We start from the raw sequence: 25,792 nt of genomic DNA, 5'->3' as shown, positions 1-25,792 counted from the left end.
TGAAGCAGGAATAAACAAAATTTAATGTTCTTTTTTGGTTAATACTTAAATATTAAGAAAGCTGTTGAACCGGGTTCTCTACATTATATTTACAGTGATTCAGATTTTACCTTCCCAAGAGCAGTTTGCTCAGAAGGAAGAAAAGGCAACCCGTAGAGTCTCTGAGGCTCACACCGCCTTTTCAGGCGGGGGTTCCCTGGCAGAGCAAAGAACTGAAGTGCAAAAGCAAGCATCCTTCCCCACCTGCTCCCATTTTTGCCTTTAAAGCATTTTGAATAACAAATGCAAAAATTAGGTCTAGATATAAAAAACTCGATGACCATCCCAATCCAGGATGGTTTCACTAGGAGATCTGGCAGAGAACGAACGTACCCCTCGTCACAAGGACACGGTGACAGAGGCAAAGGTCATATGTAAACCATTTATGATTGCTGAGCAAAGGCATGGTGAGTATAAATTCATCTGTAAAATGAGGGGAACTGACCAGGTGGCCTGTCATGTCCCACATGACCTGAGCTCAGACCGTCCACGCTCGGAGGACTAAGGTGGACGCAGGAAGGAAGGTCTGTCTTACTGTGGCACCAACCTCCCAGTGTCCTTACCATACTTGTGGGATAAATTCAGGTTCAATAGTGTGAAATTTCTGGATGCTGTGAAATTGGCAAACGACAACCTTAAACAGACAAGCCAAGGTTATCCTGTGTGAGATAGACAATTTGAGAGCGAGTCTTGCAAGCTACTTTCCAAGTGCTGGTCTGCGTCCACGACAGTTTCTCCCAGGTCAGCTGGACGAGGGCATTTCTTGTCTCATGGAGGCTCAAGAAGTTATGATTCAAGGGTTTGAAACCCTAATGTTACAGGCAAAGCCTCATTTTTACGGAATACAAAACACTCTGTTTCTTCCACTTCTAACAGCTCGCTGAGAGAAGCCACCACTAAATCATGGTCCTGCAGCATCTCCGGGTAGCGGGACACGGCTCGCTCGATCCTCGCTGAGCGCCGTACGGGAGTGATCAGCTTCATGTCCTGCACTTCCGGCATCCCACTTATTCTGAGAGACAAGAGGGGTATTCACAACTTTATCGCTTCTTTTAAAATTCCACTTTGTCCTTATTTTTTTCTTATTCTATTAATAAGACACAATAGATATTTCAATGTAGGTTGATTGTTCTGTCTAGAGCAGCTCTCGTCCTAACATGGCCCTTTTCTGATTGTCAGAATGAACTGGGTGGACTCCATCTGCTCTCAGATCATGAACAGAAACTGATGTTACATGAATGTTTCAGAAAATGACACTGATAACCTGACACAATTCCTTAAATTACTATGGATTCTGCCTTAAACTTACACTTGTTAAAAAGCCAACTGGTACTCTGAGCAGTCTGTAACCAGTACACACCCAGCCGCCCTCCCTGCTTTTATGGGGCTGCTCGCTGCCCCACCTCCGCACAGCTGCAGAGGCTGCCCCTGTTGGCACTTAGTGGCCGCCCCCCCCCACCCCCCCAATCTGTGCCAGGCTGGCAGGAAAGGAAGGTGGGGTCTACAAGTGCAAGGCCAGTGAGGGTGAAGAGGAAGGAGAAATCCACCCTAAACCCTCGTGACTCCAGCAGCACCTCCTTCGCCGCAGGCCAGTTCTCTCGGTCCGTTCCAACCCTCCCCTCACCCTCAGCTCCTTCCCTCAATGCCAAGAATGAATTACACCACCTCATCTATCTATGAGGCAGAAGATGTGAAAACACTGACAGTACTTGGATCTGTGGAGTAGAACTGGGCCTGTGAGCACGAAGCCTGCTTCAGAGAGTACTTACCTGGGGATGGGGGCGACCTGTAATTTGATACCAGGGTGCCTATCCTGTTCTGCCACGGTTATTTGGGGTGTTGCTGGAACCTGTTCTCTCTCTTTTGGAGAAAGACAAGACTTTCTTCCAGATTCCATGTCCCTGGCCAGCTCTTCTATGGGTGGTATAGTAGTTTCAGCAACCAAAGATTCAGAGGTAATTCCTGTGTACACAAGGTCAAGAAGGAAAGCAAGATTTAACATTTAGTACTTAGCTAAAATCAATACAATGAAATCATTGTAACCTATATGATGATTTCCTTATGGACCCAGATACGAAAAAAGAGAAACTGCTCTGAAGTGGGACTTACAGCTAGTTTTGCTGCTAAACTCTGCAGCAGTGCCCAGCTACCTCAGGCTGTCTCTTGACCCCTCTTCTGCCCCCCACTCGAGGATGGGTAACTCTGAACAGAGCCCCACCCCAGTCTCTTATTCACTCTCCAGAGAGGTCTCCTAGGGACTAATCACTGGCCTTTTACCCTACCCTATATCACACCTTGGGTCAATTTTCTTGACTCACTAGGGTTAACTCCCCTCCTTACTCAGGATGACCATATGGCTCTTGCCTTGGACAGTGGGTGAAAAATGTCTTGTGTTAACTCAATTTGCATGATAGCCCAACCTTAACAACCAAAATGAAAAGAAGGAAATTAGACTGAGGTAGGCAGAAACTGTGACTGGAGGCTGAGACCCTATGAAAGGTCAATAAGGGTGAACAAGTAATAAGACATGAATTCCTGTCTCCTCTTTCCATCTCTTGGAAGAATATTGTCATATATTATAAACAAACATTTGAATTTTAGCATCATTCCCAGTAAGAGTGCCACTGAGTATATCTACTCTGTAGCCTCATTCTTCAAAGTGATGTGTTAGTAGCTGTAATTTCACGTGACTTGTTCCCCAAAGTTAAATCTATTCTTAAGGAAAAAGATTTGTCACCTTCTAATTTCATAAAAATAATCCATTTTATCTCCTGAAGGATACTGGTTGAGAGGGCCAGACCACAGAAACCAAGGGCGAGAGGCATTTCAGAGGACTTCTTTTTCTCCTAGGTGACCCTCAATGACTTGTACTTGTAGGGCTAAAGGGAGTGAATTTAAATACAAAACACAGTACCGTCTCTGGCTCTGTTTTGGTCTTGCAAAATATTAAGAATAACTTCCCGCAACTCTTGTATTGGCTGGAAGGAAGGATGGAAAGACATGAACAATATTAAAACATTCATGAAAAAATGATCTAAGAAACTCTGTGTAACATCAAATGAACTTCTTTTTATAATAAAAATATTTCTTTTATCTCTTGTCTAAATATAAATAACATTGAAAAAATTTCAGACTTATAGCTTCATGGGAAAAATAAACAAAGAAAATGTCGGTTAAATGGTGGCATGCTTGACTTTAATGGAGAGATGGGTTGATGGAAAGTTGTCTATAAGAAGATTTATCTAAAACAAATTAATTTTCTTATTGACTTATATGATCCCATTGAAGATGTGTTCCCATATACAGATTCTGGCCCAAAGATATAAAGATAGCCATACCAAAAATGTGGCATGTATTCTTAGAATTGTCTTAGTTAATTTTGGTTTTTATCATAAAAGTCACATACCTCATTACAAAAAAATGTTAACAATAGGTCAAACCTGAAAAAGGAAATCACACACAGTCTCATCACCCATTACAACCTTTAGTTATCAGCACTTTGGACAATTTTCTCTCAGCCTTTCTATTCTTTCATCTTTTACTTGGTAATATAACCTAAAAGCATTACAAAAAGGTAATTTTTTAAAAAATTAGCTGAGGGAGCCTTCCTTTTCCAAAGTAGGCAAGCCACGCCCTAAGGCAGAACATCACAAATGAACGGCACATTCTCATAGGAGGCTGGTCTTCTGACCTGGACTCTGTATCAAATAAATAACAGGTATGACCTGATACAGAGCATAAAAGCAAAGCTATCCATACATTTTTATAAAATCTAAAATGTTTTAGGCTTAAAAATATGGAAATAAAGGTACAGAATACATTGCAAAGAGCCTGAATTACATAAAACATTCATCAGATGTCTTTCATGTTTTTACAGGCTTCTAGTTAAAGATGATGAATTGGCAATACATTTATTTTTAAACCTCCTTGAAACTGATAAAAGGAAAGGGATTAAAAGGAGGCAATAACCATAAAAAATAGGAAAGGAGAAACAGCAACAAGATTTTGGAAGCTGGAATGTAGAAGGAAGAAATGACCAACTGGATCAACTTGAAAGAGCCGACTTTGAAGCTGGCAGTTTGGCCAAGAAACAAACTGACCCAGCCTCAGGGCCTCTGAAAGGCACAGGAATGGGTGGGCAGGATCAGGAGGACTACTGAACATCTGTCTCCCAGTCTACTTTGCACTCTGAGTTCCATGCAGCCTGGTGACTGTGCCCCACTCCCTACAGAACACAGCGGGGGCCTCCTCCAGGTCCACGGGGAACATCCTACAAGACTGAAAGTGGGGTGCCTACTGAAAGGAAGGAATAAAGGAAAGTTTTCTGCTGAAGCTTGAGCATCCCGCTCTTCTCCCCACTGTTCCTGGCTCCCAGAAGGAAACTGGAAAAGTCTCTCTAGAGAAGATGATTTGTCTAAGAGGAAGGACCCAAAACTACTGATAACGAGGGTCTTCAGCCAACTGACTCAGCTAGATCACCTATGGTAAAGCCCCACCCCGTGCCCAGGTCTTTCAATAAGCCTTTTCAAACCCACCTCCTATATGCCAACAGCCCAGTTTCACTAGCATCTGAGTAGAGCTTTTACTGAGCAATAGAAAACAAAACAAAATGAAGGAGAGAGAGAGAGAGGGAGAGAGAGAGAGAGAGAGAGAGAGAGAGAGAGAGAGAGAGAGAGAAGAAACAGACAATGCAGGAAGAAGTAAACTTGACATGGTTTCTAGGAACGGAGATGTAAGGACATAAAGGGAATCTGACGGTGAAGGTGAGAGGAGCTCCCACTGTAGTTCATGAGGACTGGGGTGAAGCTAACGTGCCGAGACTGGGACAGATCAGAAGAGTCTGGGAGAAAGGGCTCAAAGAAAAAGAAATAGTGTCTGATGTTTTGAAAGTATAAAGAAATTTAGACAATTAGAGAGAAGTGTGGGAATTAATTAAACAATAAACACTCAGAAAACCAAACAATTTTAGGAAAAGTAGAAAGTAGTGCTTGAAAGGCAAAGTAATCATAGTATATAGTACATGGCTCAATGTACTCATATAATTCTAACACGTTCATAACAATGTGAATATGGAATAGTGACCACAATTTCCATAACTCTAATGGAAGGAAGCATGAAGGATAACACAGGTATGCCAGGGTCATAGGAATATGTGTGTGTTGGGGGTCTGCGCAGGTGTGTATGAAAGAGGTTAAGTCCTATTCCTCTGTATTTGGAAGTCCACAATCATGTCTAAAACTAAAAAATCAGGCAATAGCAATGTAAGCATGTTATCTGATATTAAACAGGTAAATATAATCAGTTTGTTCTGGGAAGTTGGAAATGGGAGGCGAGGGGAGCAGAGGCCTTATTTATTTTTTTATTTTTTAAAATACATTTTATTGATTTTTTACAGAGAGGAAGGGAGAGGGATAGAGAGTTAGAAACATTGATGAGAGAGAAACATTGATCAGCTGCCTCCTGCACACTCCCCACTGGGGATGTGCCCGCAACCAAGGTACATGCCCTTGACTGGAATCGAACCCGGGACCATTGAGTCCGCAGGCCGACGCTCTATCCACTGAGCCAAACCGGTCAGGGCAGAGGCCTTATTTAAAGAACCTTATCAAACTATTTGACTGTTTAAACTATATGCATGTACAACTCTGATTTTGAACAATCATGAAAAAGGTATGTAGAATATATGGTGACACGAAAAGCAACATGCAAGTGAAAAACTATCAAACTATTTGATATTTTTATTAAAAATTATACAGAGATAGTAGTTTTACAATTAAAAGGAATTTCATACAATAGCTCTGAGTTATTGATTTATAGATATTGATGTGTTGGGATTAGTATACGTGTAGGTTCTTTATGGTGAGGTATGACTTTATAAGTATTGAAAATTAATGTAATTTTATAACCTGCTATGCTACTTTCCATAAGTGCATATTTATATGATAAGTACTATGTGAGACAAAGAAAAGTGACCGTTAGTTTATACAGCATAAATATTTTTAAAAAAATATTTTTAATGACTGAAGAGAGGAAGGGAGAGGAGAGATAGAAACATCAATGATGAGAATCATTGATCCCTCCTGCACGCACCCTACTGGGGATCGAGTCCTCCACCTGGGCATGTGCCCTGACTGGGAATAGAACCATGGTCATTTGGTTTATAGGTTGACACTCAACCACTGAGCCTCGCCATATTTTAATGAAATGTTCATAAAGGACATATTAAACTTTGCATTCTATGTATAACTTTATGAAGTGAATTAGAAGTTACCTTACATATATAATCTATACTAAGAATAGCCTAGGTGGTCGTCACACCCTCACGCATCACGCCCTAACATCGTCACAAGATGGCCGTCACAAGATGGCTGTGTGCACAGCAGAGGCAGGGCCCGGCGGAGGAGGTGGGTGGCAGCAGGGGAGGGCAGTTGTGGACGATCAGGCTGGCAGGGGAGGGCAGTTGGGGGCGATCAGGCTGGCAGGGGAGCAGTTAGGCATCAATCAGCCAGCAGGAGAGTGGCTAGGGGGCGGTCAGGCTGGCAGGCAGGAATGATTAGGGACAATCAGGCAGCAGGCAGGCGAGCGGTTAGGAGCCGGCGGTCCCATATTGCAAGAGGGATGTCCGACTGCCGGTTTAGGCCCAATCCCTGTGAGATCGGGGATTGGGCCTAAACTGGCAGTCAGACATCCCCCGAGGGGTCCCAGATTGGAGAGGGTGCAGGCCGGGCTGAGGGACACACCCCTCCATGCATGAATTTCATGCACTGGGCCTCTAGTCTATATATTTAAAAAGCCAGCGTAACGCTGTAACAACCTGAGTGACTGGTCGCTACGATGCCCATGGTGGCCAGGGAACCAGCCTGATCAGGGAGTGGGGCCAGTTGGCTGACCTCCCGCAGTCCCTCCCCCCAGCCGGCCTTGCCCTGATTAGGCCCCGATCGGGGAGGGCTGGCTGGCCAACCTCCCGCCATCTTCTCCTCCTGGCAGGCCCAGCCCTGATTGGGGCTGGGCTGGCTGGACCCCATCTGTGCACGAATTTGTGCAATATAAACTGCCATATTGCAAACAATAGAACTCATACTAGTATGAGAGAATTTTCAGGAAATCACCCACTCAAGACAGATACTCACTGTTGCCCCATTTCTAATGGCCTCTTCGTACAGTCCAATAACATCAAAGGTGCCTTTGCTTGCCAAGAACTTTGCTTTGCAGATCCAGAATTTAGCAAATTTTTCAGCCTCAGGAATACTAGACAATATGGTAAATACCTCATTAGAAAGTACACCCTAGGAAAAAAAATACCCAGAGGAAATTATTACCATCTCACTGTTACTCATGTGTCCTATTATTAACATAGCAGTTATGCAGAAATCAGTCTGATCAATAATTATTTTTAACTTTAAAAACATTTCAATTTTACCAAGGTACAGTTTACACATAATAAAATACACTCATTTAAATAGTACATTTCAATGAGTTTTGACATTTGATTATTAAATTTTAAGAGTTACATGAGACCAAACAGGAAAATGTTTATCATAGCTGAAGTAAGGAATATGTTCTACATTTTTATGTGGTGTAAAACCAAACCAAACCAAAACAAACCGACAATCAACATCCACAACAATGTGAACACTGAATAGTGTCCATAATTTCCATATGACTCTAACAGAGGCATAAAGGATGGCATAGGTGTGCCAGGGTTATAGGGGTGTGTATGTGTGTGTTCCGGGGGATCTGTACAGGTATATATGAAAGAGGGTTAAGTTCCACAAAAAGGAACTTTAAAGTGGCCTCACTGGTTTGGTGCCCTCCTGGCTTGTACCCAGAGCAGGGCACGGAAATGGACCAGGAGGAACATGCGCCAGGTACCAGTGTACTCAGCCAGGCAGCACCTCCTACTCCTTGTGAGATGGGGGAGGGGTGGGTGGGAGACACAGAGGTCAGCTCATAGTCAAGAATTACCAACACTACATGAGGAGGCATAAAATTCTGGAGGATATGTCTATTATGCAGTAATTTCAATATTGTGCAAGAGAACTTCTAGAAGAAAAAACAGAGAGAACAAAGCTGAACACACACTCAAAGCAGTTGTAGACGAAAATCTCCAAGAATTGACCAAGGAAAAAATTGTTCAGACTGAAAGGTCCTTACTTAGAAAACTATACCTAGAAAAAAAACGATAAAAAGAAAACCCTAAGCACCTTTAGAGAGGAAAACCAGGATTATCTACAGAGGAACATGGATTAGATTGACACAAGCTTTAATAAATCAACAACTCCAGATGCAAGAAACAAAATAAAACAGTAACTTCAAATTTTCCAGGGAAAACAATTTGAATTTAGAAATTTCCCCCAGCCAAACTATGATTTCAGCATGTGAGTGAAATAATGACATCTTCACAGGCATAAGGACTCAGAAAGCTCACCATTCAAAAACCGTGAAGTAACTAGTGAATAAACGTGAGAATTCAAGTAGAAGACTTGAAACAAAAGAAACTATAAAAAATATGACCTGTAACTTGCACACCATATTTGAACCTACATCTATCACTATCTTTTGTGATTTTAACTTACATGCCTTCTTTATGGAAAAAGGTAAATTAAATCAAACACAGAAATGAGGGGGGGAAAAAAGAATTCATATAAATTGAATTATAAAATAAAATGACAGATGTAAATTTAAGCATATGAGTAATTACAATAAATGTGTGTGGGCTAAATGTGCTTTTTAAAAGCTGAGAATTCCAGATTAATAAAAAAAATTCAACTGTATGTATTCACATGAGATATACTTCTAGAAATACAGGGATGGAAAAAGATTTACCCTATAACATCTAACATAAACAAAAAGCAGGCGTGGCAAGATTAACATAAGACAGAAGGGAAATGAAAGCAAGTCATAAGTCTTTATGTACCTAACAAGAGAACTGGCAAATACGGCGAAGGGAGGAGACGAGCCTTCGGGTGGGGAGCACACAATGGAGTGCACAGATGTCATGTTATAAAGTTGGACACCTGAAGTTTATATAATGTTATTAACCAATGTTACCCCAATAAATCTAATTTAAAAATGAGGCAGTAAAAGTTTGACAGAAATATGAAGAGAAATCATCAAAGTACCAGTGAGAGACTTTGGCATATTTCTTTTGGAAAGCAACAAATGAACTAACAAATACAAATAACTGTGCTATTAATATTTTCTAAGTTTGTTCTAATGAATACCCATGTAGAATTTTCCATTCTACAGAGAATACATTTTCTTTTCAAACACTTTTGGAACACTTACCAAGACTGATCAGACATTAAGGCCAGAAAGAAAATGTCAACAAATTCTATGCAGTATATTAAAAATTAAAATAGCAAAGAAAATAATGGACACATTTAGAAGTTAAAGGATACTTTTGAAGATAACTCTGGAGTTAAAGACCTGTTAAAAATGGAAGCCTCAAACTTTTTAGAAATGAGCAACAAGAAGAAAAGGAGGTTACTACACATGGTGTCTTAGCTCCAAATCCTTCCTCCTCAGCTTTGTGACCCTGGGGCTAGAATTCTGTAAACCACCTTCTGCTGACAATAGCTCCTTGCTGGGCTCTGCCTATATGGGGCATGAGGGAAACTGCAGGGCCGGAGAGGAGAGGGGACCCCTTCTTACTCTTTTTATTTTCATTTTAATTCTTTATTGTTTAAAGTATTACACGAGTCTCCTTTTTCCCCCTATTGACCTGTCCCCCGCAACCCCCTCCCCCAAGCACAAGCCCTCACTCCTGTCTGTGTCCATTGGTTTTGCATGCATACACGTCCTTTGGTTGATCTCTAACCCTCTCCCCGCTCCTTCTCCCCTCTCCCTCTCGCCTCCCCCTCCCCCTCCTTCCCTCATAGGTTATACAGTCTGTTCGATGCTTCTATATCTCTGGTTGTATTTTTGTTTGCCTTTATCACATAACAATGGTCCTTTACCCTGGCAGCAGCAACTGGTTCTACCTCCCCTTTTCCTGGTATTCACAAACCCTGCCCACACCAATGGAGAAGCAGCCTTTTCTCAAGGTCTGAGCCCAGCCTTGCAGGGCCTCGTCCAGCTCGGTGGCACCAACCTCTGCTGGACAGCATGCCTCTTTAGAGCTAGAGTCCCAGTCCCACCAGGGTTTGTCTCTCCTAGCTTTTAGGTCTGTACCCCCAACATGATGTTCTCCTGGACCCAGCGTTATGGCTGCAGCACCCATCTCTCTGATGATCCCTTCACCATTTTGGTGCACACATGCTCACAAAGTGCTGTCATGCCCAACAGCCAGCACCTGCACCTCGTAGTATGTGTCAGTCACAAGTGCCTGGGACTTTTTGTCCCCCAGGGGCAGCCATTTTCCAGTGCAGTGCCCCTGATCAGGACCGACTCTGAGATGCACGGCTCACACTGTCCCTAGAGCTTCCTGTGGGACTGTGCCAGTCACCCTCCGTGGACTTTGCTTGGCCTCCTGCCCTTTCTGGTCCCACATCCCACTCCCTTTTATTTTCCTGGGAGCCTCTTCCTAATAAATTACTTTCACACAAATTCTTAATGTTTGCTTCTCCGGAACTCACATAAGACACTGTGAAACCAATTCTAACACCACGTTCTATCTATTACAATACCTGGTGTGGTTTCTGTTTTTCTGACTCGATTCTGACTGATAAAGGACATTACCTATCAAACCTGAAGGACATGACCAAAGCTAAATTCAGAGACAAATGTAGCATTACATGGTCTAAGCTTTCAATTAAAAGACTAGAAAAGCAATAAACATAAAAATAGATGTAGACATTGATATAAGAGAAAAATAATCAATACAACTCAAAAGATGGCCTTTTAAAAAGATTAATAGAGAACTCTTTAGCAAGTTTGATTTAAATAAAAGGCACAAAATTAGTAAAATTGGCCCAAGAAATACAAGCCCTTAGTAGACTAACGACCACAGACAAAACTGAAAAAAAAAACCCCACACAAAACTATCCCCCACAGCAAGTAACTAAATTTCTATGTAGACAGGTTACCTCCCCAACACTTTAAGAAAAATGCCTCTGGGTCAAATTTTGGGGATTACCCTCCTCACGCACCCCTTCGATGAGCTGCAGACACTCGGTCAGAGTGCCGTTAATTTTACTGGACAGTTCAAGCTGTGCGTTCCTTTCTTCCTCTTCTCTTTCCATGCTCTTCCAGAACGAAACATTCATTTCCTCTATGATTTTTCTTTTTGTTTTAAGTTCCATTGGAGGCCGCTTATACATTTTCCCCTTAGATTTCTGCCATTCTTCCAGCTGCTTCCTGTTATGCAATTAGAGGGGAGGAATGGTTTCAGGTTTTGGGGTACATGGTCAAGCTTCAAAGTCTATGCTATGCATGGATTTGAGTACTGTCACTGCACACCTTCAAGTACGAAGTCAGGAGACTGGAATTAAAAGCAAGTTACAAATGGGTAACGGCAGCAGTGGGTAACTGCCCCTCCTCGAAGGCGGCGGCATTACTAGGATTAGAGGTGGCCAGCATCTCAGTCTTCAAATCCCTTGATGTCAAGATTATACATGATTTTTCTCTGAAAACTTTCATTTTACTTGTGCACTAACTCTGAGATCTGACTTTCATCTCTGAGCTCACTAACTCAGCACTCCATTTCTCTTACCACAAGCTTGGTATTTGCCACTGATCAGACTCAACATACCCGCACTATGGCCTCAACAGGGTGTTGGCCACTCAAAGTGACCCACATTGCCCAGTTCCTTAGTCTGCTCCTGACCACACATGGCCCCCTTTACTCTAAAAAAGACCAATAATTTCAGGACTCTTTTTCAAAAGATGGCGACAAGTCCTAATCCTTGCTCTCCCCCACTTTTCACAATCTCCACTCCTACTTCTGAGCAGCCGATTGACTGCTACTGGGGGAGGAACCAAGACATGTGGGCCCGTGTGTGGATGTAGACTTGCTAGCTTCTTTAAATTATGACTAGCTCATGACTCACAAATGTACACTTCAGTCCAGATCTCTCCCTACAGCACCAATCTTTGTAAAACCCACATCCTGGTTGGTATCTTTTGTTTGATGTCTGGCAGGCATTTCAAATTTAATATTGTCCAAAACAATGCTCGATTTTCATCTCTAGATCTGTCCCTGCATCTTTAACAGTGTCCCTATCCACCCAGTTGGGAGGGCCGAAAACTAGGATTTGTCTTTGAGCAGTACTTTCTTTTCCCACATCCCCACACCATCGTATGGACAGTACTGCTCCCACCTCCACCAGCACCCTCCTAGACCACTTCACTGCCCCTTTCCGCCTGAAATGCTGCAGCTGCCTCCTAACTCATCTCCTTCCTTGATTCCATTTTAACCCTTAACAAATTTATCCTGTGAACACATATCTAGATTGATCTTTAAAATGTAAGCCAGACTGAGTCATCACCAGGAATACAATTCAAAATTTTTCCTATGGCGAATGGCAGTGTAACTTGAGTCCTGCCAGCCTCTCCAAGATTATAGCGCACCACTCTCCCTCCCATCCCTACCCTCTAGAACAGTGGTTCCCAACGTGGGGCACATGCCCCATAAGGGGGCAATTTGATTTTTTAAGGGGGGCAATTTGAGAGTGAGTTGTTAACAGTAAATTGTTTGCATTTCTTATGGTTCTAGGGGCCTCATATACAGTATATAAATATATATTGTGACATACTTATGCATTTCAGTTCTCTATTATATGTTTTGAAACTTTATTTGCTATTTTTCATATCACTTCATATTATTATTATTTTTTTTAACAATTTCTTAGTGATTTCTTCCTCAGTACTTCAAATTCCTTTTGTTCTTTTATTTTTCTCTTTCATGGATGCCATGTTCTTTGGAAGCTTGTTTAGAACAAGTTAATGGCCTTTCAGGCTTCCTCCATGTGAATAGGAGCTCACTTTTTGAATAATAACAATTATATGTCACAGTGAGGGGCACCAGGATTTAGAGATGCTTAGGTGACGCATGGACAAAAAAAGGTTGGGAACCACTGCTCTAGAAGCTCTGGTGTCCTTTTAGTCTTTTGACCCAAGCTCATTCCTGCCTCAGGGGTCTGGCATAATCAGCCTTCAGTCCTTCCTGACTAGGAAATTATCTGTAATTATCCTGTCTTATTTAACCAACTAGAGGCCTAGTGCACAAAATTTGTGCACTCGGTGGTTCCCTCAGCCCAGCCTGCATCCTCTTGCATTCTGGGAGCCCTCGGGGAATATCTGACTGCCGGCTTAGGCCCGCTTCCCTGGCCGGCAGACGGACATCCTTAGCGCTGCTGCAGAGGTGGGAGAGGCTCCCGCCACTGCTGCTGCGCTCACCAGCTGTGAGCCCGGCTCAGGGCTTCTGGCTGAGTGCACTGACCACCAGGGGGCAGCTCCTGCACTGAGCGTCTGCCCCCTGGTGGTCAGTGTGCGTCATAGCAACTGATCATTCTGCTGTTTGGTCAATTTGCATATTAGCCTTTTATTATATAGGATGTGTTCACTTTCTGTCTTCTCCACTAGACTGCAAGCTCTAGGAAGGCAAAAATCCTGACTGTCCTAGCACAGTACCCAAAACACACAAGTGTTCAATAACATGCAGTAAAATCCACCTTTTTAAGAGTTCAGTTCTGTGTTTTAACAAATGTAGTCATGTAACTGTAACTATGAAAGCTTTACTGACTTTCCAAAACTTTGCCTGCTCAGACTCATAGTTTTTCATTCCTTCTTCCTTGATAGCTTTTCTGGACTTAACCCCTGGTCTGCTTGACAAAAGACTAGCATTTCCCCACCTCCTCCCGGCCCTCTTCCCTTGCTGCTTAACCTAAAGGGATTTCTTGAGTGATTCATGTATACCTGCAACCACAACTCTTTACTCAACCATCCTGCTTCAAGCACACAGAAAGTTAGAGAATATTTACTATATTTGCTTCAAATATTCTTTTTTCAGAGTTGAAGCTAAGAATAACCCAGGAGCCATTATTTATGGCCTATTTTCTGACCAAGTACTCCTGATGGTCAATTTGCCTAATCATCTTACATTGCAATTTTGGAATTAAAGCAACATACCTTCGATCCTCTGCTGTGACCTTCTTCTTAACATCTGGGTTAGTCTGGGTCCCATTTGGGACTCCTCTTCCATTTATGGCTGTGCCACCAGCTTGAGTTTTGGGAGCTGTCTTGTTTAGAAAGGGATTCTGGGGAAGAGCCCCTTTCAACTTGGAGTCCAGGGTCTGTGCTTTCTGTTGACAGCTGCTGCTGTGTTTATTCCCCTTGGCTGTACTTGCTCTTATGCTTGGGGTATTGGGAATGACTGAAGGGAAGCTGCCAACAGTCAGGGTAGGCCTTTGGCTCACAGCTTTGGATTTCTGCTGCACACATGACGTCTGAGGTCTAGAACAAGGTTGAGTGGGTTTCTGGTCTTGCTTAAGGCGGTCAGGTCCTCCTTGAAGCAGACTGGGGCATGTCCTGGGTCTGGTATGTACTGCTTTTTGTTCAGTAGCAGCATGTGACTGTAACTTGGCTGCACCTGGTCTTTCATATTTAACCCTATTAATATTTATATCCTTCAGGTCCTTGATCCCTGGTTTCTTTGCTGCTTGAGTCCTACTAAGGGTCTGAACAGAGTGAGAGGGAACTGTCTTTGGGGTTTTTACTCCTAGTTTTGCAAGAGCTGTTCCTCTAGGGAGCTGCTGTGACTTTCCTGGTGGAATCCTAGTTTGTGCTTCTCCAACAAATTGTTTATTAGCTCTGTCTCTCAGAACAGCACAATTCAATGAGCTTTTACCCAAGGCTTGTTTAAGGGCCAAACTGCTCTTGGTTTGATTATAAGAGCTAGTCTTTGGCTCACTTTTGGTCCATAATTGAGGATGTGGTGTCTTCTCAGAGTCCAGTACAGTTTGGGACAAGTTCTCTTTGTTCACCTCTTTTAGAAAGTTGTGTGAGGACTCACCCTCACCACGGTCACTGTCCACAGAGTCTGTAAGTGCAGTATTTCCTCGATCTGTCACCTGCTGCTTTGCAGCTTTCAGTTCCTGTAGATGAAGTGACCCCACAGTTTTCCTCGACAGCTCTCTAGAGGATGATCCAGTTTCGTGCTGTTGCTGACGGTTGCTGGAAGGCTGACAGTTTGGGAGAGAAGAAACACATCCTGAAGTCAGTCTTTTGCCCAGAAGTTTTGGCGGCTCCAACTTTGGCTTCCGGGAACCTGGGATAATGGCAGGTCTGGACTGATGTTTAATGCTGATGGGTCTTGTAGCTTTGACAGGCAAAGCAACATGGTTGGCAACATCCTTTTTGGGTCTAATAGTCTAAAAAGAGAAAGAAAAATATCAAAAAAGAAAATTTATAAAAATAACTAACTTTAAAAAAAATTAGTTATTTTATTTAGAATTTCACTAAGGAAGTTGAAACCTGAGAAAATAAAGACTCACTAATAGAGGATTTTAATAACCTTATCTAATAAAGAGGGAATATGCTAATTGACCCTCACACCATCACAAAGATGGTGAAGCCCACAGCCAATAAGGAGGGAATATGCTAATTGACTGCCCTGTCCTCAAAGATGGTGGAGCCCACAGCCAATAAGGAGGGAATATGCTAATTGACTGCCACACCCTCAAAGATGGCGGGCACCCACAGCCAATAAGGAGAGAATATGCTAATTGACTGCCACGCCCTCAAAGATGGTGGCGCCCAGTCCCCTCAGCCCTGCTGGAGTGGCAGGTGCAGCAAGGCTGGGCCCGCCCCTAGGCAGGCCTGGCTGGTTCACGTGCCTGCCTCCAGAGACCCCCAGTCCCCTCAGCCCCCCAGCCGCCCAGGACTGGGCCAGGGCGCAGGCAAGCCTTGGATGGCAGCTGCCCAGACGCCCAGGGCTGCCCCAGGCTCAGGTAACCAGGGCCGGCCGAGGCTTGTGCTGCCGGCAGCGGCATCAGCAGAGGTGTGATGGGGTGTCACCTTTCCCTGATCGCCGGGTTGCCTCCCGCCCCTGAGGGCTCCCGGACTGTGAGAGGGGGCAGACTGGGCTGAGAACTCCCCCCCACCCAACCTCCAGTGCATGAATTTTCATGCATCGGGCCTCTAGTGAGTTCCTGTAAAAATATATCAGCATCTTTTAGCTTGATAGAATTAAGCAGAGATGCAGTGAACATACAAAACTTGCTGTTTTAAAAAACATGCCTCAACCAAACAAGTACTTGCTCAATGCCCATTAGGTCCCAGTGAAGTGTTCATTTGAGGGACCCTGGAAAGGTATACACACAGAATACTTATGTTAAGGTACCACCCAAGTTCTTCCTAGTCCTTTGTACGGCCACACTAATATTTTAAAGACAACACTGCCTTTGTAAAGGCCACAGTGTCACTCAAGAACCTTTGTCTCATCACTTGCAAGGACAGACAGTAGATGCAGGGAGGCCTGAGAAACTTTGAACAGCTCTCCATAAGCATCTAACATCACAGAAGTTAGTCATATTTGTGAACTCAGGATGGATTTTAAGGTTAGATTCTATGCTATTAATAAGTAAATGTTTTAGTCATGTGACTTAATTTTGGATAAGAAAGGTAGGACTAGATTACAGAGAACTTTGAAAAATAGGGAAGGGAGTTAGAATTGAGATGGTAAAAAACAGGAGCATCAGTTCTTAGCAATTACACAGGAAGGTTAATTTGGCAGACATTTGTAAAGTACAGGTTTCCAGGGGAAAATATGCTAGAGCTACACTCTCTCTGTTTCATTCAATAATATTGTCAAGAGTTCCTGTGTAAACTTTGTGCGTATGTAAAGCAGTCTGAAACCAGAGCCACTTGGCATTAAGGGTGAGGCACTGTCTACTCATAGCATTGTATGGGTATGTGTGGTGTTGCTGAGGTGGGGGCAGAAATAGATGGTACACCCACATGTCTATAGCGGGGTTACTCCTTGAGACGCAACATTCCTAGCCACCTCTGATCTCTCCATTATCACTAACTGCTGAGGCATGGAGGTTGGTATCAAAGTGTGCTGTTCTTTTTTTGTACATTAAAAAAAACTTAGTTGTTCTTTTTGTACATTAAAAAAAAAACCCTGAGATATAATTTTCATCCCTGTAAAGTTTAAAGTATACAATTCAGTGGATTTTAGGTATTCAGAAGGCTGTACAACCATCGCCACTAATTCCAGAACATTTTCAACACTCCAGAAAGAAATCCATACTTGCTAGAAGTTACTCCCTATTTCCCTCTCTCCTCAGACCCTGGCAACCACTAACCTACTTTGTTTCTATAGAGTTGCCTATACTGGACATTTCATATAAATGGAATCACACAGTATGATGTGAAGTGGCCTTATGTGTCTAGCTTCTTTCACTTAGCATTATGTTTTCGAGATTCACCCATGTTGTAGCATGTATCAGTATTTATTTTTTAATTAATAAACTTTAATTTTTAGAGCAGTTTTAGATTCAAATCCAAATTGAGTGAAAAGTACAGAGAGTATTATAGACTCCTTATACCCATACATGCACTACATAACTTTTTATGGTTTTATTCTGTTAAACCTGAAGTATGTTGAGGTCCTTTTCCATTATATCCACAATCTAGATCAATGGAACTGATGAGGGAGCATATTCTTGTTAAACAGCATTCCAAAGTGGTTGAGACCAATAGCTCTCAGCTCCATCATTTAACAGCTATCCTGTGACTCAGTTTCCTCATCTGTAAAATGGGGCTACTAAGAGTACCTATCTCATAAGGCTATAAAGACCTACAAGTGAGACACATACTAGGTGTTCAAAAATGTTAGCTATGAAGAGACCAAAGTGCACTTAAAGACTTTTTTTGTTAACAAACTGAATTACAATATGTTGTACTTTTCAAAAAACACTTCTGTCTTGTCCCTTATACACTGTTCCCATACTTATGAGAAATATTTGTGTAAAACATTTTCTTTAGGTTGCTAACATCTTTATTATTTTTTATTACTAATCACTCAAAATGGATATTTTTTAAAAGACTAATTTCTACTTACAGATTTAGAAGATGGAGGATTTGGGCAATTATTCTTGGCTTTTAGATAAGGCCTATAAAAGAAAAAATAAGATTAATTCTTAGTACAGAAGGATCAACAAGGCTTGGAAAATAGAGTGATTAAAAATGAAATTTTAAATCAGTAAAATGTCTGTATATGGTAAAAGAATTAAAAATTATATTCAATGAAGTCTCCTTATCCTCCCTTCCTTAATCCCATTATTCTACTCCTCAGAAAACACAATTGCTCTTACTCACACCTGTGATCCTTTCAGAGACCTCCTACATATACACATAATATTCCAACAATTTTAATGCACTGTGGCAGGTACTGGAGATATAATGCCTAACAAGTTTAAAAAACTTGTTTTAACTATCTCCAAGTAGTGAGTTACCAGGGGAAAAAGTGATACAATTAAAGAAAGAAACAGGCACATATGAAATCTAGCTAGTGAGACAGAAAATGTGAAAAAGGATAGGAAAATAGAGGACAATTTAGGATTTAATCTCCATGGATCAAAAGCAATTGCCAAGCTAACAGGGATTTCAATCCTGACTTGATCTTTGTTTCTCCCATCGTGAATATAAGCCCTGGGCAGGCCGGACTGCTCTGTCTTGTTTAGTACCATGTCTTCAGAACCAAGAGAGATACATTACACAGGTATTAAATAAATATCTGTTGAATAAATGCAGTAAGTTTATTTAAACAAAGAAATAAAGTTGAATAAAGACCCAAAGTAAAAATAAAATAAAATGTGAAAGCTAAATTTGCAAAAATTTGTTTTGTAAAAAAAAAAAGTTTAGCAACCCAAGTGAACAGAAAATTGATCAATGCTCAGAAGAGGGATAAATAACATCGCTAAGATGTTGACAAAAGATAAAAGTAAATTGGTCATATCATGTCCATTTCAAGAGTAAGTGCTGCCAGCCGACGTGGCTCAGTGGTTAAGCATCAACTTATGAACCAAGAGGTCATGGTTCGATTCCTGGTCAGGGCACATGCCCGGGTTGTGGGCTCGATCCCCAGTGTGGAGTGTGCAGGAGGCAGCCCATCAATTATTCTCTCTCATCATTGATGTTTCTCTCTCTCTCCCCCTCTCCCTTCCTGTCTGAAAGGAATAAAAATATATTAAAAACAAAAGAGTAAGTACTAAGGCAGCGATTTTCAATCAGTGTGCCACAGCCAACACAATAGCTGTCTGGTGTGAATGAATCAAAATTACACCTTTTTTTGGTCAGATCAGCAAAAATATATTTTTCTTGGTGCAGCAGAATTTTGGTAATTAGTCTCTGTATGCCATGAGATGAAAACGGTTAAAGTCGCTGAGCTAAGAGAATGACCAAAGAGCAGGATGTTCATGTGCAGCTATGGAGGATGGAACCAGGATCATTCAGCTCCTTGACCAAACACTGCCTTCACAAGAATTACGTTCCCAGGAAAAGAGCAGGATGGAGGGAGCTCCCAGCAAGGTAGGTGATATTGTAGATCCTCCCTCCTTCCTTTGGAGACTCTCACAGTAATAACGCCCAGGTCTTCGCCAATGTACCAGACACTGCCCGGAGGTTTCTGTCATGCTCGCACTGAAAGGCCCTCTTTGAGTTACCGTAGGACGCCCATGTCGTCAGAGCAGAGCACAAGCACAGGGCTTTGCAGTGCTGCTGGCAACCAGGGAACGCGAGTCCCCTCCCTGTGGGAGACACACTCACTTGATGTTCTGGCACCGAAGTTTCCCCTTGGCTGCCAGGTACTCCTGGAGCTGTCTCTGCCGTTCTTCTGCAAAACAGGCAAGCAAACAACAGAACTTCAGCGCGGGAGTTTAACCAGTTCATTTTATATTCTTTTCCTTTTTTTTGGTTGTTAATCCTCACCCAAGGATATTTTTTCCATTGCTTTTCAGAGTGGAAGGGAAGGAGGAGGGGAGGGGGAGAGAGAGTGTGGGGGCGGGGGGGGGGGGGGCGGCCAAGAAAGAGAGAAAGTGAGAAATATCCATGTGTGAGAGAGACATCAAATGGTTGCCTCCCACACACACCCCCAACCAGGAGTCAAACCCGCAACCCAGGCACATGCCCTTGGCTGGGAACTGAACCTGAGACCTAAGGTGCCCTGGCAGATGCTCTAACCAGAGTCACCCGGGGCCACAGACCACGCCTCCAAGTGAACACCAAGGTTAACCATATCATTTATACGTCAGGCCCTACAGTCTGAAATTTAAAGAGGGTAAACAATATGCCCAGTTACCCAGCTAATGCGTGGCAAAGCCAGGATCTGAAGCCAGGGTCATCCACCCCAGAGCCGTGCTCACCGGCACTGTCCTAGGCTACCACACACACCTGCACGAGGACATTCCCCTACTGGCCCACTGAGCTGCGAGCCAGGCCTGCTCTGACTGTATTTTTCCCAACAGGGATGATGATTTTTGCCTACAAACCTTTCCTGGTTTCCTTTGGGACTAAGGACAAAACAGGCCAGGTTGGGGGGTTCATGGCAAACATGCCTATGATTTTCTAAGCAAGGCATCTGGGAGGGGTGAAAGTCAACGTTTCTGTTTTTAAATGTCCATGTAGGAGTGGAGATAAAAACAACAATAATCACAACACAAGGCAAAATCTGGGTGCCACGAGAGAGGGTTAAAAGGAAGAATCAAGGGAGCTCAGAGGCAGGGGCTGAGGGAAATAGGTGGTTGGGAAAGGCTAATATTCAATAATGGCAAACAAACAAAACCAAACCAAACCAAACCAAACACGTGGCCCTCTGGCTCGGAGGCGGCCGTGCAGAGCAGGGCGGTGGGGCCTGACAGGCCGGCGCGCCCAGGTCTGGGACGTCCAGCAGGTGAGCAAACCCGCCGCCGCTGAGCCACAACACGGGGACGGAGGCGCCCAAGTTCGGGCGCCGGGTCGTTTCTCGAAGCGCCCGGGACGCATCAGGCCGGCCGCTGTCATCGCCGACACCAGCCGACACCGGGCCAACGCCGGCCCTCCCGGGAGGTGGGGCCGCGCCCGCGCCCTCCAGGCGCTGCGGCCGCACGAGTGCAGGCTCGGGCCGGCGGGGGCCACTCCGGGCCGGGGGTGGGGGTCGGGGGCGCCTGGCGCCTCTGGGACGCGCCACCCCGGCCAACCAGCCAGGGGTCGGGGACGCCCCCGCTTTGCTGCTGCAGGACCTGCTGGGACGGTGCCTGCGCGGTCTCGGGACTCCCCGCGCGCGGACGTCCCCGGGTCCCCAGACGCCGGGTGGGGACACCGAGGCAGGCGAGGGGGCCGGCAGCCTCCGCGGCCCCGCCCGCCTCCCCGAGCACTCACCTGCCGCGGCGGAGACCCCCGATCGCACCATGATGGTCCCTCCGCGACAGTTGCTCTTCAAGGGCCGCGCCCGCAGTTGAGGACCCGCTCGGCGCCTGCGCCCGCTCTCATTGGCTCCCCAGGTTTTGAAACCCGCCAATAGGAAGCGGGGGAGGGCGGGGCAAAAGGAAATAGTGGCTTTGCAAGGCGCTTGGCTCAGCGCTTATTGATTGGAGGAGCGGGTGCTGTGGTAATGAGAGAGCTTCAGGCCTCTGCAGCGCAGGCGCACTTCCCTGAACTTCCCTTCTGTCAGTCCCCGAAGGAGAATAGGATAAACCCCAAAATAGATGCAGAAAAAGCAAAATTCAATAGCTATTCACGATAACAACTCCCAACAAACCGAGAATAGAAGGAATGTCCCTCAATATAATAAGCTCTAAAATGACAAGCCCACAGCTAACATCTACTCAATGATGAAAAGTTAAAAGCTTTTCCTCTAAGGTCAGAAACAAGTCAAAGATGTCTGCTCTCATCATTTTTATTCAACATAGTACTGGAAGTCCTGCAGAGCATTTAGGCATAAGAAAAAGGAAACCAAATAGTAAAGGGGAAAGTAAAATAGTCTCTATTTGCAGATGACATGATATATATAGGAAACTAAAGGCACCAGAAACAAACAAAACACAAAACCCAAGATACTATTAGTTTCAGTAAATTCGCAGGATAGAAAACCAATATACGAAAATCAGTTGCATTTCTATAAACCATCAGAAAGAGAAATTAAAAAAACAACTCCATTTACAATTCCATAAAAAAAGAATAAAATACTTCGGAATGAATTTGACCAAGGAAGTGAAACATCTGTACTTAGAAACCTATAAATAAATGGAAAGATAATCTGTGTTCACAGATTGGAAGAATTAGTATTATTAAAATGTCCATACTACCCTAAGCAATCCACAGATTCAATGCAACCCCTATCAAAATTCCAATGCCATTTTTCACGGAAATAGAACAATCAATCCTAAAATTTGTATGTAATCACAAAAGACTCCAAATTGCCAAAGAACCCTTGATAAAGAGTCATTATACTTCCTGATTTCAGACTATATTCCTGAAAGGACAGAACAGGACTGATAGCTGTGTCCCTAAGCCCTCTTCCAAGAAAAAGCCATAGAATGTATCAGTTACTCAGCCTGCCCTTGTCTCAGCCAATGGGAATGCAAGGGAAAACAAACTCAAGGCCAAGAGTATGCTAGCCACCCCCTGTCTTTGTGTAACCAGACCCTAACTGCACCCTGCCCTTACATCATTACCCCCCCCCCCCCCACCCTCACTCAACCAACTGGAATCGGCCAGGGGGACCAAGCTAGCTTGAATAAAGACTCTATGCTTTTGCATCGGACTCGGCGCTCCCTGGTGGTTCTGTGGGGGGTCTTGAAATCTGGACATAACATTCCAAAATGATTGCAATCAAAACACTGTGGTATTGGTACAAAAGACACATAGATCAATGCAACAAGACAGAAAATGCAGATGCTAGTAAACCCATGCATATATGGCTAATTAATTTTTGACACAGGAGTCAAGACTATACAATGGAGAAAGGATAGTCTCTTCAATCAATGGCGTTGGGAATACTGAACAGCCCCATGCAAAAGAATGAAACTGTATCCCATCTCACACTGTACATGAAAATCAACTCAAATGGATTCAAGACTTAAATTTAAGACTGGAAGCTATAAAACTCCTCGAAGAAAACAGAGGGTAAGCTCCTTGACATTGGTTTTGGCAATGATTTTTTTTTTGGATTTAACACTAAGACAGCTTCAACACGCAAATATAAACAAGCAAGACCACATCAAACGAAAAAGTTTCTTCACAGCCAAAGAAATCATTAACAAAATAAAAAGGCAATCAATGGAATGGGAGAAAATCTTTTCAAGCTATCTATTCGATAAAGAGTTGATAGCCAAAATATATAGAGAACTCACACATTTCAATACCAAAACAACAAACAAAAAGGAAAACAATCCAATTAAAAAATGGGCAGAGAAGCTGAATAGACATTTTTTGAAAAAAGCCATTCATATGGCCAACAGGTACATGAAAAGATACTCAACATCACTAACCATCAGGGAAATGCAAATCAAAACTACAATGAGAGATCACCTCATACCTGCTAGAATGGCCATCAGAAAAAAGACAAGAGAAAACAAGTGTTGGTGACGATTTGGAGAAAAGGGAACCCTCCTGTACTATTAGCGGAAATGTAAATTGGTATAGAAAACAGTATGGAGGCTCCTTAAAAAGTTAATAATAGAACTAGTATATAGCTTCGGATTTATATTTCCAGGTATTATATCCAAAGGAAATGAAAACAGGATGTTGAAGATACCTGCATGGTGATGTTTGTTGCAGCATTATTTACAATAGTCAAGCTATGGAAACAACTGAAGCATTCATCAGTGGATGAATGGATAAGTAAATTAAAAACATAGCCGAAACCGGTTTGGCTCGGTGGATAGAGCGTCGGCCTGCGGACTGAAAGGTCCTGGGTTCGATTCTGGTCAAGGGCATGTACCTTGGTTGCGGGCATATCCCCAGTGGGAGATGTGCAGGAGGCAGCTGGTCGATGTTTCTCTCTCATCGATGTTTCTAACTCTCTATCTCTCTCCCTTCCTCTCTGTAAAAAATCAATAAAATATATTAAAAAAAATATATATATAATAGCCCTAACTGGTTTGGCTCAGTGGATAGAGCGTCGGCCTGCTGACTCAAGTTCCCAGGTTCGATTCCGGCCAAGGGCATGTACCTTGGTTTCGGGCACATGCCCGGTAGGGAGTGTGAAGGAGGCAGCTGATCCATGTTTCTCTCTCATCAATGTTTCTAACTCTCTATCCCTCTCCCTTCCTCTCTGTAAAAAATCAATAAAATATATTAAAAAATATATAATAAAATATGTATATACATGGAATATTATTCAGACATGAGAAAGAAATAAATCTTGATGCTACAATATGGACGGACCTTGAGGACATTATGCTAAGTGAAATAAGCCAGACAGAGAAAGATAAATACTGCATGGTGTCACTTATATGTGAAATCTAAATAAAAGTCAAACTCATAAAAGTCTTTGTATAAATTGGTATTTTGTTATGCAATCATACGTTCATTTAAAAATTCAAAAAAATATATAACCAAAAACTCTTATAAATCATTCAATCACTCGGAGGCAAGATTGTTAACATTTTGATGTATATCTTTCTATAATCATTTAAATATAAATTGTAGGTATTTTAAATAAAGACAGGGTTGCACTGTAAAATCTTTGTAATCCATTCTTTATGCTCCACAATATAGTGTGAACAAAATAAAAATATGCTCATGAAATTACAAATGCTATAAAACTGAGGAGAGGAAAGTCAGTGTTTATAAAAAATCAGAATTTAGAACAATCTAAAAAAATCTGGGATCAAATTAACAAGATTAAGTTTAACAGAGATACATTTAAAGTTTGAACTTAGGTTGAGAATTGGTCTAGGAGGTCTTAACTGCCTACAAATGTTATATGTCACCACACATAAAAATCACCTCAAATGGATTAAATACTTAAATTTAAGACTTTCAAAAAGATAATGTTGCTTCCTAAACAAAACCATGGTGTCTAAATAGGAAGCACAAAATCCTATTCTGGTTTCTACTGGTCTGACCAAATCTTGAATATTATATTTAATTCTAACCTACAAATTGTATAAAAGATATTGACAACGTTGGTCAAGACTCAAGAGGCCAATTTGACAAGTGATTTTAGTCATAAAATCAGCATACAATCAAGGAATAGATATAGATACACAAGCATATTTATATACACTACAATAATGATTACTATCTCATTTTCATCACTCCAAAAAGTTTGAGTGTAGGTATTTTTAAATGTCCAGGGAAGACTTAGTGGGAAGAGGGCTAGGGAAATGTCCTTTGGCTTTTGGTTTCTATACCTTGGACTTAAAGGTGGAGATTTGGCTTTTCTCTCATCAACTTGAAAATTGACTTATAAAGACCATCATAAAATAAATAGGGTCTAACAAGTTCAGTGCCAAGACTGTTGAACCCCATCATGGTGACCTTCTTATCATTTAGGGAGGGGAGATGGCAATTGCATGAACAAGCAACAGTGTTCACCATATGCTTCTCTTTTCTTCTTTCTCTGATGTCACTTTTAAGATTTTACCTACTGTACACCTTCTGTCTTCCAAATCTATATCTCGTTCTAATTTCTCCTGGGTTCCAGACATATTATCATCTGTCCATTCCACATGTACACTTGGGCGTACTGCCAGTAGCTCAAATTGCATGCCTAAAATCGTACTCATCATACTGCATCCTGGTAGTGAGCAGAACTCCATATTTCTACTAAAATTACTGATTGATACAGTCACTCACCTACTTTCCAGAAACAGGAAACTGA

At 42.6% G+C, this 25,792-nt stretch overlaps 1 protein-coding gene across 1 annotated transcript; it reads right to left on the bottom strand.

The window, feature by feature from the left end:
• Positions 1–21,425, bottom strand: CKAP2L (cytoskeleton associated protein 2 like). The gene is made up of 9 exons (XM_070428514.1): positions 21,343–21,425; positions 19,753–19,819; positions 18,047–18,098; positions 14,110–15,350; positions 11,130–11,337; positions 7,170–7,325; positions 2,954–3,017; positions 1,809–2,001; positions 1–1,051 (listed from the first exon to the last, which is right to left on the bottom strand). The coding sequence occupies exons 1-9, from the start codon at positions 21,371–21,373 to the stop codon at positions 826–828; spliced, it is 2,238 nt and encodes a 745-aa protein (XP_070284615.1). The 5' UTR covers positions 21,374–21,425; the 3' UTR covers positions 1–825.
• Between the last annotated feature and the right edge of the window lie 4,367 nt (positions 21,426–25,792).

The sequence above is a fragment of the Myotis yumanensis genome, unplaced genomic scaffold, assembly GCF_028538775.1.
Source record: "Myotis yumanensis isolate MYYU_CA2020_CCGP unplaced genomic scaffold, mMyoYum1.0.hap1 SCAF_11, whole genome shotgun sequence".
Taxonomy (NCBI): Eukaryota; Metazoa; Chordata; class Mammalia; order Chiroptera; family Vespertilionidae; genus Myotis; species Myotis yumanensis.
This window is presented reverse-complemented; position numbering and strand designations above follow the sequence as displayed.

What these genes read in the sequence shown, in the direction of transcription:
- CKAP2L (XM_070428514.1), bottom strand. Translation starts at nt 21,373, where the DNA reads ATGGTGCGATCGGGGGTCTCCGCCGCGGCAG. An exon ending in GGGGGTCTCCGCCGCGGCAG is followed by an intron (nt 19,820 to 21,342) that starts GTGAGTGCTCGG and finishes CCTGTTTTGCAG; the next exon opens with AAGAACGGCAGAGACAGCTC. An exon ending in GTCACAGCAGAGGATCGAAG is followed by an intron (nt 11,338 to 14,109) that starts GTATGTTGCTTT and finishes ATTGCATAACAG; the next exon opens with GAAGCAGCTGGAAGAATGGC.